Genomic DNA, 12860 nt, shown 5'->3' with positions numbered 1-12860 from the left:
TGGTGAGTTCAAGGGGTGCAGTGAAAGCGGGGAGAAACTGACACTCTTTGTACCTTCAGTGACGATACTCAACGTCTTAGTGCGTTAAAAGAAAAACTTCCTGCGGACTTTTTTCACAGACTCTCCAGGCTTCATGCTCCAGATGTACTGGCCCCTTTAAGAAACTCCACTGCTGCACTGAGCTTCTATTTTTTTTTTTTTTCCACCACTGTGTTTCACTATGGCGAAGGGGTAAACAAACAGAGCTCAATGGTTTAGGAAAGCAGCAGTAACGGTGAACGCATCTCTCCCCCGTTAGTGACTAACAGCGGTTCGTAATGGTCCGGTGACCGGTGGGTAACGTCGGGTTTCGGCAGGGGGTTGTGCTCTCGTTGTTTTCTGTGTGTGTGTGGATGCTGTCAGTGCGAATAGCGATGAAAACAGGGAAAATAGTTTGGAACAGCTCAGTTGTAGCAGCAGCAGCCGGTGATACAGGCTAACCGTTACCGGACTCCGGACCTTTCCTCTCTTTTCCTGACGGGGTTTTTTCTCTCGGCTATAAAAAAATGGGAAGAGGAGAACACTAAAACCCCCCAGCCACCGTCAGCTTATAATAACAACATTATTTTTTTTTTTATTAACTCAGTCGGTTTTTATTTCGCTCGTCTCTTTCTTGCTGTTTTTAAGTCGAGTCGTCCAAAATGTTGACAGGATCTAAAACCACGTTCAAAGTGAGACAAATGCTCCCGGACATCAAGGTAAGGTTATCTGACTAGAAGCTTTGTTGAGTTAAGAGACTTGTAACTTGCTCTAGCATTAACTTGTTTTTAACTGGACACTGAGGTATAATATGGACATTAAAAACCCTCAGTATGAGTCTAATGTTAAATGAGCTTTCCTGGTATCTTATTTATCTAATGCACATTCATTTCTGTGCTTGTTTTTGTTTTTAATAGTCATTTGACCTCTAGTGTTTTCATCTGTAATGCTCTGGGATTATGCCACTATAGAGCAAAAGCTTCAGTATAAAGAGTGTGGGTTGTATACATATCAGTTCAATTTTGATTTACCAATTCAACATTAAATCAGATGAAGGTTTGAGTTGAGGCAGGTTCTGCTTCCTCAGTGCCATAACTCATCAAACACTCATGTGATTTAACACCAGAGAGGCCAGAAAAGCACGACGCAGAGCTATCAAATGCACATCCAGGTTAGTTTGCTCGGATTAGAAACCTCAGAGAGTCTATTCAGTGTATGAATGTGGACTGTCTCATGATATTTCTGTTCGCCACTCAGGGTGACAGCTTCATAAGGGAGGGGACTGGGCTGCATAGGGCCGCTGTTTCCTCCTGTCTGGACAACAGGGAGATACATAATTACTGTAAGGGTACATAATGTCACTGTCTTTGGCTGCATGCCTGATTAAAGGCCAGTGAAGTGGTGGTGAATCTTAATCACTTCTCCTGGCGGGGGGGTTTGTCTCATATGGGATTAAGTTGTTGTGCACAGATACAAATGGTGCAGACAGTCATCATCTTCTGAGAACAGCTCTGAACGGTTTCAGCTGCTTTTATTGCCAAATCCTTCAAAGGTCACACGATGCTTAAACAAACTGCTTTTAAAATGCCCCCGAAGATGAAATTCTTTTTTTTGCTGCTACTGTATTTGAAATGATCAGTAAGACGCTGTAAGGAGCCCCCGAGAGCGTGGAGGATAGAAGGGCCTCGCAGTGTGTACACATAGTATGAATGTGTGGCTCATTCCTATGGGAGCAGTCTCTTGGCCCCCGTCTTTGTGTTGCCTGGCTTTTTGTCTCTCCCTGGTTATTTCCAGCAGCCGCAGGGGGAAACGGTAACAGATGCCTCTTTGCTCTGCCCTCGGGCGAGGCTCGCATGTGGAGTGGGGGGTGACTGTGCACTGCACAACATCTGGCTGTCACCATGGAGACAGCCGTCGGGAGGTCGAGGAGTTTTGAATTCGATTACCTCTGATTGAGACGCGCAGGATTCGTCGCAGACACCCACCAGTCGAATCCTGTGTGTCCGAGTATGAGAATGTGGCTGAGCCTGAGATATGGTAATGTGGAGTAGTAGGCTGTGTAGATTATATGCACAGGCCACCCACACACTCTTGTGGGTTTTCTCTTCCATGTGCATGTGTTAAGACTGCTTTAGAAAACTGAACCCAGCACTGGGCTGAATTTGGACCAGATGGCTTTACAGTTTGCATGTTCTCTCCTGTAATCAGGGTCCAACACACAAGACATTTGGGATGGCATAAACTGTGACTGGGCTGCAACTAATGATTATTTTTTATTAGCATTTAATTTAGAGATTACTGTCTTGATAAGTTGTTTAATTACTTGTGTTACAGTCAGACAAACAGTGAAAACAATCACATCCTAAAGCCAAAGGTGCCCTTTTCATATTGCTTGGTTTACGACTAAAAGTCCAAAATCTAGTTTCTAGTTTACCCTCACATCAGATTAAGAAAAAATAGGAAATGTCAAACACGACGGATACAGCAGCATGGACGTGCTTCATAAGGATGCTCAGGCCTGCCTCTTGACAGGAGAGCAGGCTTATTCAGGCTTATTTTAGCTGCGCCTATCCCCTTGAGTTCCCTCTATCTGCATCTCCCAGCCAGCTTTGAAGCAGTCAGCATGAAAGGCACACAGCACAAAGCTCCACAGAAGCAAAAATGCCAGAGGAGGGATCATCTGAGCTCTATTCAAAGAGGCTGAAGATCCAAGCCTGATAGGAGTGGGCCAAAGCAGTATAGTAACCCACACCCTCTCCCATAGGACCCACACGTCACATTCACTGCCAGTCTCTGAGCTGCCGAGACTTCAGAGCACAACAACGGGCTCTACTTCACGCCAGAGCAGATTTATGGTCCTGTTAGAGGGTGTATCGATCCGGCATTGGGTGATAATTAACCAGTGGCACTATTCACTGGTGGAAGGACTGAGGAGGACTGAGAGGCTAGCCTGTTTGTCTGTTTTGAGTCTATGGAATGGCTCTGATAATCTCCCTCAAGGGGCCCGAGCTGTCAAAAAAAACGACATTTTCGTACGAGAGACGATTATGAGCCACAGAGAATGTACAATGTTCAACATTTGATTTTCACTTAAGCCATTTAGCTGACACTCATCTGAATTGATGTACTGTTAGCGAGAACGTAAGGGGTTTTAGAGTGCGCTCCAGAGACCGAGACGAGGGAAACGCTGCTGTTGATGGACACACTGCCTGTTGTGGGCGTCAGACATGTGACGTCTAGCCACTAGGCAACCCTCCCGGCCTTTAAAAAGAAGGATCCTGGAAAAAGCGATATGTCAGGGCTCCTCTGACAGGCAGTATAGTGACTGATGAAATGGCTGTCAAATCAAACGCTGTATGATTTGTGAATGTAGGCTAATGGGAACAGGTCAGTAAGCTGCACTGCTATCTTTGTTGCTTGATGTTTTTTAATGCTACCATTTTAATTTCACGGCTTTCACATTCATTCACGACCTGCCGCCTGCGACGTTTGTCACTACGAACGGCGAAAGCGACGGAGGAGCTGCTAGTTGAATGTTCCATGCACAGCCCTTTGCTGAGAAAGAGAGAGGAGAGATAACGGATTCATTATCGTAGGAGCTTAGCGAATTTGGCAAACCTGCAGTCAGAGCCGAGTCAGTCACCGGTGTGTAGCCAAATCTTTTTTTTCTCTTCACATTCACAGTCTAATTTGCACTCTCTGGCTCTCACATGCAGCAGAATACGCTCACTGTGGAGCTCGGCTGTAATTAAGGAGAGCAGCGCTGCAACACTAGCAGGCTGATCTGGACAGAACACAGTAGAGTACAATAAAGAATGGATGAGATTTTTGATTCGTAGTCTTGTTAAACCTCTACTATAATACGCTTTAGATAACCTTTGAATCTCCCTGTGTTGATCCTACAGTGAGTCACCAACTGTACAAACAGAAGTTCAATTCCCTGTCAGCACTGAGCAATTTAGCAGTAAGAGGAAGGGGGTGATGTTGACACAAATATGTTCTGAGACAATGAATTGTAAATCATTCAGCAGGGATACCATTAAATGAGCCAGTAATTATCTGTTCTTTTGTGTGTCTAGAAGTGTAGACTGATGGTGTTATGATGAAGAACGGGTAAGAATGCAGGCTGTCCCTCGTTGCCAGACATTCATGGAAGGTTTCCAGAATGAAACGTTACAGCGGGGAGGGCTCTGCTAATTGCTACAGGCTGAGAAATGGGTTAAAAAGTTGGATATCCATATGCAGATATTCTCACATTAAATATGAACCATCTGAATTCCCAATTCATGAAACATTGATTGGTTACTTTACCCTATATGTTAACATAACAACTTTACTTGCCATTTTAATATGTTTTAAAGTACGATTATTACTGCAATTATGACAGTAATGTTGAAGTTTTACACCAATTAAAAAAAAAACCTACAGATCACCAGCTGCATGAATGAATGGCATTATTATAACATCAAAGATTAATGTAACACGTGAAAGATTTGCATAGATAACGTTAGCTAACTACATCTTCACTTACAGTATGTGCAACTTGTTTCAATGTGCTTGCAGAGGTTAGAACAGGAGACGTTAAAAGTGTTTTTCTGCCTCTTGTTCTGGGTTTTGTTCTGTCATCAACATATTGTGGTCAAAAGACAGGTGGTCTTTATTTTTTTCTTCCAGCACATTCAGTCCCCGCGTTCAGACCAGAGTTGTAATTAAGCTATGAATACAACGTGAAAAGATAGCTCCAAAATATACTTGAGTAAAGAGTATAAAAGCTTTTTTTTATTCATGGATTACTAATCAGTTATTAGCATTCCTGAATTTCTGTCTTAAAAACACAGCTTTACCTGGAATCCAGTTTGTTTTTTTAATACACTACACTAAGTCGTATATTTCCACTGAGGACCTCATTCTGCTGTGAACTGCAGTTTTTTCTCTTTTGCTTTCACTGCATTAATATATGTAAGATCAGAGCCTCTGTTTCTATTATAGCCCCTACAGTATATCATTACAGTTCTGCTTCTGAAGGAAAGACAAGGAACTAAAGGAAAGACAAGGAACTAAAGGAAAGATGCGATGATTCAAATGAAGAGTTCTCAGTCCATTTTATTTATGGAGACCAAAAAAAAGTCTGTTATTCTGAATGGAATAAGAGGAAACACTTCAAAGTGAGCCCTTTTTAGCAAAACTACCTCATCTCCTTATTTTTCTTCCAAGCCAGTTCACAATGCCAAATGACTGTCCCCATTCATGTGAGGAAATGAGAAGCACAATGCAAATGAACGGGCTGTGTGACCCTTTCATGTACAGTGGACAGTGGCTAAAAGCTAATGTGTGTTTTACAACCCCCAAGCAGAGCGTATCTCAGTAGGAACAGCTTTCAAAAGAGAATTGTTCGTCATAACAACAGATGCTGAAGGTCCACGGTGTGCTTTGGGTCACCACACACACCCACGTAAGTTAGGTTTTAAGAATGATAGAAGATAGGATTTCATTTTTAGAGACCAAGATGCACCAGCAGTGCATTTTATTTGTTTCCATTAGTTCTCTTTCCTTGTGACTCTAGCTTGTTTTTAAGGAAAGAGAAGTATGTTCCAGTCTCAGGAACAAGCAGGCTTACTGCAGAAGTCTGTCTGCAGTAGCGAGGGGAAGCCATGAGCAATGGAAACTGCAATAAGCCTTGGCCACTGTCCCTGAGGATGAAGGGAGGGAGCAGAGGAGGGCAAAAGTGGGGCAGAGAGGCAGCACGGGGGAGAAGGAGGCAATGAAAGTGATAGAGTTGGGACGCTGAAACCGCACAGTGAAAAGTGAAACGTCAGCTTAAACACTTCCCGCGACATGTGGGTTTTGAGTGATATGTGACGAGAGCGGCCTTACTTTGGCCACAGCATCTTTAAGTTATCACCTAGACCTTATGTTGCTTCCATTATGTGTTGCCTTTTTTACCCTTAAGGTGCAAAAGTTGCACGTAAAGCAGAAATGCTTCCATTTTACATAGAAATGCCTTCGCTGCAGATCTTTCTGACTGCCGTTGATTGCGTGCACAAATCAAGGTTTTGCTAGTTAAACCGAGGGAGTTCAACTCGTATCGCCCTTATCGTGTTATTGACATAGCCCAGTCTGCAGTGCCAGTTTCACCTTGTGAAATGCAGTGTTATCTAGTGAGTTTTCGTGCCTCACAAGACCCCGACGCCCAAGTTTGTCAGTCTCAACAACCTTCAGAGGACAGATCTAAGACACTAGACCTATGAAAGGAATAACAACACAAGATCTGAATAGCCTCTGATGTTCTTAAAAGGCCATAAGGAATTCAGCTGCGGGTTTTCAGTGGGTGTCGATGGAGCGAAAACACAAGACATTTTAAAGCCAGATGGGATAAAAAAGAACAATGCTCTGGCAAGCAGAAACTAAGTCTTGTAAAATGGTAGTGTCCTGCCTTATCATAAAAAAAGTTTTGTCAACACAGGGTTTTTAATTCAACCAGTGAAATAGTTTGAACTATAACCACATTTTGTCTTGTAAAGAACACATAGAAAATGTAGGTTAGGGAGAACTCTCACTGCTATTGGTTAGTCCCTGGAGTTTTTTACCAGATGTCGGCGTTGGCAGTATAGAACCATTTTATAGAAAGATATTGCAGCAGAGCAAACCGGCCCATATGACATGAATTAGTGCTCATATTATTTGGATTGATTAAAACCATTCTTTGTCTCTATTAATGCGTTCATGGCTCACTTAGCCTGAGTTTACTTAATTAGCAAATCAGTAAGGTTTTCTTTCTTCTTTTTTTAACTTCTACTGTTTTGTTAGTTTTGAAACAAATTGTGAATATGTTTGGTTAACAGTTTACACTATATACGAAATATTTGCATCGTACATATGCCGTCAAAAAAATGACGAACTCGGCAAATCTGGAAAAAAAAGTTTCAAAGATATAGCAATGCTCCATCTAAAGGAGAATCTAAGGGTGTTTGTTCGAGAACAGCCAGGCACTCTCACAACCAGCTATGAATAAGTGTGACTTTACTACCTTTTCAAGGAGCAAAAGTCCTCTTTGTTAAACGTTCCCTGGTTTTTTTATGGAGCGCCACACTTACAGTCTCAGGTTTTTCATGAGCAGGCCGCTAACAGAATTCACCACACTGCAAAATTGTTAGCATAACATTGGCGACTGAGTGGATTCATTGTTATTGTTCACACATCCTTGCTGACTCCAAAAAGTACCGGTGTTTTGTGATAGAGCTGGTGCTGATTAATAGCTTCATTGTGGACCAAACTCGGAATTGCTGAGAAAGAGGTTTGACGCTCTCCTAGTGTTCTTGGGTGTCCACTCGGGGCCTTAACTCTATTTCTGTTCTACTATAAAGCTCGTTCGCCACCTGTATAATCATATCATCCTCTCACATTGCAAATCCTCCGCATATTATGGGATTTGAAGCCGATAAATGTAAATGCCCTTCACAAAGGGGGGTTAGTAGCAAAGTTAAGTGGAAGCATATGTGCTCGTAAGCTCGTAGTCTGATTATAGAAACCTCTGTGGCTCTGTGGGGTTGGAATCTGCTTGTAGAACAGACCCAAGTATGTGAGACTTCATTACTACTATAGGGAGAGCAGAAACAAACAGCAAAATGGAAACTAAGAATCATGGAGCATTGTGTGGTTTGGCTTTGTTTCTTTTGTCTTTGAAAATGAGTCCATTGAGACGAGCCAGATGAGAGAAGCAGGCAGAGACATCATTTAAATATAATGAGCGAGACCAAAGGTGACATAAGGCTCTGTCCATGTGTTTAGTGTGCTCTGTTTAGTCTGATTCTTGCCTAAACAAATTAAAGAGCCTGTGGCCATAGGTTAGAAGTACAAAGAGCATTATTCCTTTCATAGGAACACTTTCATCTGTCAGGGTATTTAAGTTCTTGTGAAGTGTAGTGAACAACATTTTGCATTTTTACATTTTTCTGTTACTTTCATTCAAAGGTTTTTTGGTAAATGTGCTTATTTTATTTCTTGCTCGGAGTTAAATGAGAAGATTGATGTCTGTCCGTTATATTTATTACTACATTCAGCAGCTGGTTAGCTTAGCTTAGCTTAGCTTAGCTTAGCTTAGCTTAGCGTAAAGACTGATCTTCTCATCTAATCCACAGCAAGAAAATGAACATTTTAGAAGTATTCCCTTAAGCAAAAGAAAGTTCCAGTCCGTTACAGTAATATGTCAAATAAGTCGCTTTGAAAATAAGAAGGATTAAATGTCTTCTGTGTTTCTCTTACAGGAGAGGATGCTGAGTCAGAGTGGGGTGAACGCAAGGAGTCGAGATGTGTTTGGATTACGCTGCCTGCCAGGTAAGATTGTGCTTTTTGGAGCTAACGCTTAGAGATATCTATATTTTAAATATGTGAGGACATCGCTGGCTTCGTTAATATGATGATCAATACATCACTTCTTACGGCCCTGAAGCCACCTTTTTGAGAAAAACACGCATCTTCCATGTTTGACAAATCCACATGTCTGGATTGACTAAATAAAAAAAGAATGATTCAAGTTACTGTACCAATAAATAGGTTTCAGATCAGCCAGTCAGACACAAGAAATGTGTAAAGGCACTAAATAATATAGCACAAACCTCAATAGACAACTGCCAGGCTGCTTCAAGATCAGATGAAATATTAACACTGAGGCATAAAACTGCTGCTGCAGTCATTGTTTTCTGTGGTTTGAATTTTCCATATTGCACTTTTACCACACCTGGACCAGGAATGTGACAGCAGGTGCTTTGCCTTTGATATGGTAAAACATCTGCTGTTACAAAACTAACCTAAGCACACAAAAGTGGACCGGGATCCTCCATGAACTGTTGTGTAGATGAGATCAAAAAGTCTTTATTGCTTCATTAAACGTGCTCAGGTGTTAACAAAATGGAATTAAAATCAGCAGCAAATGTCTTTTGCCGTATGTGAGTAAAGGTGAGGTGTTGCAGAGCTCGCTAGTAATTGCTTACGGCATGTGGACTGATTTATAGTTACTGCAGAAGTTAACCATTTGCTCGGAGCAGCACTACCTCGAAACTACATGGATGTGCATTATAAGGCAGTGTTGTTTTCACTGTATACCTGAAGTAGCTGTGTCTACATTCTTCTGTTCACCTTGTATGTGATCACCAAGATATGGCCCCGGATCCTGCACACCCCGAAATCACTTTCCTTTTCCACCCCAACTATAAAAACCCCTGCTGTATAGGGACTTTAGCCAGCTAGGTTTACCAGAGGTCAACCCTCTTAACTCAAGTGATAATCTGCTGGATGGTACAGGGCCAAAAATAAAAGAGTTATTTTTCCAGCCCGACTCTGCTCATATTCCCGTGACAGCAGCAACCTGCAGGAGCTTTTCATAAGAATGGCAACAGACCAGAGCACCTTAGACCTGAGACGGGCTGCATATCAGAAGTTGCTCACAAGCCATTTCAGTCTCAGTCACGTTTGTTCTATTATACTTTTTTTGTAATAAAGCATTCATTTTTATGCCTCAGTTGTTTGTTGTTTTACATTGACCTTTTACGCTCACAAAGATACAATACATACACATATTCATGCATGCACACGCTCTTTTTACACACACACACACACACACTTCCTTCCTTATTTTCATTCACTTAGTCAGCCTAATTTGTTTTCCAGAAGTGTGTTTTCATAAAATACTTTCCAGACTCTGCTGGTCCTGGACAACACGCACAGGGATCCTATTCTTAGCTGTTAACATTTCACTGTGAAATGTCCACTGTCTTTACTCTTCACATTTTTCCCCTGCTGGCTTCCAACTTCATCTCCGTCTCCAAAAACCATCTTCCCTTACCTCTCTGTTTCTTCTCTTTCTTCTTTTTCTCTCTCTGTCCACCTCCATTCCAGGCAGATTAGAAACACAGCTGTCCTTGAGAACCTGTTTTATATTAAGAGAGAGAAGAGAAGACAGATGTGTATTAGCAGCACTGTGATGTTTTCAGAATCCTCATTCTCATTTACTCTTTCTATATTAGGTCCTCTGTGAGCTAAAATGACACACTGTTAGTGTGCTGTAAATGTAGCATTTCATTTTATTTTAGACATTGTTTTGAAACAGATTCAGATTTTGGGCAGGGTAAATCTATCCCATCCTGGCTCTGAGCACATTCTGTTGTCTCTCTGAGTAAGTGTTACAGAGTAAGCGTCGAGACAATTTGTGAGAACAAATTCACTTTCAGACACAAAGGAGTCGTGAGTCGGTGTGAAAGGGCTCACGTTGCACCTGTGGACTCTCTCTCTTCCTCCCTTTCTCACAAATACACGCACGCTCACCTGCAAAAGGATGGGTCATTTATCAACCCTGCATTAAACAGTACTTCAATCAGTATTCAAGGAGGCTGTTGTTGCGTGGTAGGGTAACTTAGGTTGTGTGCTGTCTCAAGCCAGTTTAGAACAACCCTGTGAATCACAAAATCAGAAATATGTTTGCAGACGTTGTCCCGTTCTCCCAGTAGTTAACGCGCAGTGCCCAGTGTTGCCGGTGTTCTCATGTGACACCGGGACACAGGACCGCAGAAACCGAGCCGGTCTGCGGGAGAGCGAACAGGTCAGGACAGCTCCGACAGCCATAGGTAGATCATGTACCTTTTCAATGCTGCGAGTGGGGGAGGGGGTATACTATCCATTCACACACAATGCCAAGAGGCCAGGACCCCCTTCAGAGCGACTTCACAATCCCTTTTCTCCGCAGTCTTATGTTACTGTGGGATTAAAAGGCTGTCAATCAGCTGTATACCTCGATGATTGATGGACAAGAGACCAGAGCATCGGTATTTGTATACTTGGGTTTCGATCTTGATATTTAAAAAGGTATTAAATTCTCTTTGTATGACTTTGAATGGATGTTATCCATGATATTCAGTGTGTCTGAATGATATTGTTTTTATGATTTTCATATTATACATCTGGTTTAAGTCTAACCTGCGTACTACAAAGCAACTTTTCAGAGACAGGCTTAGTGAAGGTTGGACATGTTTTGCTTTCGATCTATTGCATATTGCAAGCTATGACAAGCTAACCAAATACGGTTGTCATTTTGAAACTGCTGTTACTAATTGTAGATGTTGCATCACATGAAGGTTGGGGGTTTTGGGTTCTCAGTCAGAACTATAGTTTGTCAACAGAGCAGCCTTTTGGTAATGTTGTGCTGTGTCAAAGTATAGGGAAGTCTATAGGCACTGAGGACATATCTCATCGTCATTTACAATAAACAGAAAATATCCTGAGCAATTTGTAGATACAGCTGTGTCCCTGCTCTCAACGTAATCTATCCTGGTCTTTGCTCATCCTCCCAGTGAGTTGAGTTGGGAAGAAACATGTTACTCTGCGTGCATCCTATCTGAAAATGAGAAACAAATGTGGGTGAAAACAAATAAAACAGAGGTTTAAAGCATGTGGTTCAGATCTCTCTCAGCTGTATTTTCTCAGTCTGATCCTTTACATCGCTGACCACAACATCAACAGAAGCAGCTGAAATGTTAAAGGCGAAACTTAAATTTAAACTTTAATGTGGAGAAAAAAATCCATTGGAGCGCACATTGTCAAACAATTGACATCAAACACGGTTTTGTCTGCACTGCATGTTATTTTATTATTGTCTTATTGTTCTTAGCTGTAATCCGGCTAACTGTGGGCCACGCCCATAGCAAAAGTCATGTACCAAACAAATATATCCCAAACATCAGTCGCATAAACACAGGGACATAGACAGAAGTATAATGTATAATGTATTTCTAATTTATTATGTTTGAGTGCAAAAGATCAGTCTGGCTTTATCGATGTGAAAGAAGCTACACATGCACTAATACTGTGAGTTCAGCACACATTGTTACACTCTGTCTGGAGCCTCCGGGAAGAACATAAAAGATTTTATTTGATTAAAGGACAACTGTCTCGTAAACACCTTCACTTGTCCAGCTGACTCATGCTGCGCTGAAGCACCTGCTAGCCTAGCACAAACTTGTTAAATCTCACCAAAGAGTGCAAACAGGCCCAGAAGCCCTTGGTTCCATGTCTTCCCCCTCCTTTCCCCCTCGGCTCTCAAATCTTTAGGCAACAGGAATGTTTTCGGCTCCGTTGCACCCTGGGGAGACATTAAAACGAGGCATGCAAAGCCACAGATTGTCCTTTTTGAAAGACAAGGGTTCACTTGTGTTCACTGTGCTAAGCGTCTGAAATCTCTGTAGCTAGATCATGTGTGGTCAGGTTTAATTGATAAGTCCAGCCTAGGGTTTTTATGCGTGGTTTTGGAGGCTGAAGGGCATAAGCATAATCATAGAGCACGCCCAAAGACTTAAACTCCTCTTGAGCAATCAGCAAATTATGGTGTTGGAGGCAAAGGCTTCTTCCTTTTTCTCTCACAGCATAAACGTGTTTCGTGAGTAAAAATTGCTGTTTCCTGTTGTTGCTTTGGTATCCCTCAAAATGTTCATTAAGCTAAGAGCAAGGGGTAGCGTTCTGCCCAACAGCTCTACTGTCATTTTCAATTTGAGGGCAGTGCTAGTTCCTCCCACATGTGCAGTGAAGGAATTTTGTGTTTCCTCACAATATTTTTTTTTAGTTTTCGAGGAACCGGCAGTCTTTCCCCGTCTTTTTCATGGTCTTCTGAGCGAAATATGAAAACATTTGCCTTGCCATGTGTCTGGCCAAAAACTCCTCTTGTCATGGACAAAAAGGCCATTTTCTCCACGTCTACCCTATCCCGGACTCTGTTGCCATGGAAACCCACAGTCTAGCTGGCAAAGGCTTTGTATTCCTGCGGGAGGTGTGTGTGTTTTATATTAAGAGAGAGAAGA

The 12860-nt window shown here is 42.1% G+C and overlaps 1 protein-coding gene across 1 annotated transcript in view; it reads left to right on the top strand.

Moving 5' to 3' along the window:
• Positions 1–210: 210 nt before the first annotated feature.
• The window catches only part of mtmr11 (myotubularin related protein 11), a 31549-nt gene continuing 18899 nt past the window's right edge, over positions 211–12860 (top strand). Inside the window, exons 1-2 of the mRNA XM_035672746.1 lie at positions 211–737; positions 8283–8352. Coding sequence (XP_035528639.1) covers positions 681–737; positions 8283–8352 — 127 coding nt within the window. The 5' untranslated portion in view covers positions 211–680. The remainder of the gene's footprint in view (positions 738–8282; positions 8353–12860) is intronic.

The sequence above is a fragment of the Morone saxatilis genome, unplaced genomic scaffold (genome assembly GCF_004916995.1).
Source record: "Morone saxatilis isolate NCDOM2014 unplaced genomic scaffold, NCSU_SB_2.0 Contig24, whole genome shotgun sequence".
NCBI classification, from domain to species: Eukaryota; Metazoa; Chordata; class Actinopteri; family Moronidae; genus Morone; species Morone saxatilis.
The sequence above is the reverse complement of the archived record's forward strand: the minus strand, read 5'-3'. Positions and strand labels throughout refer to the sequence as shown.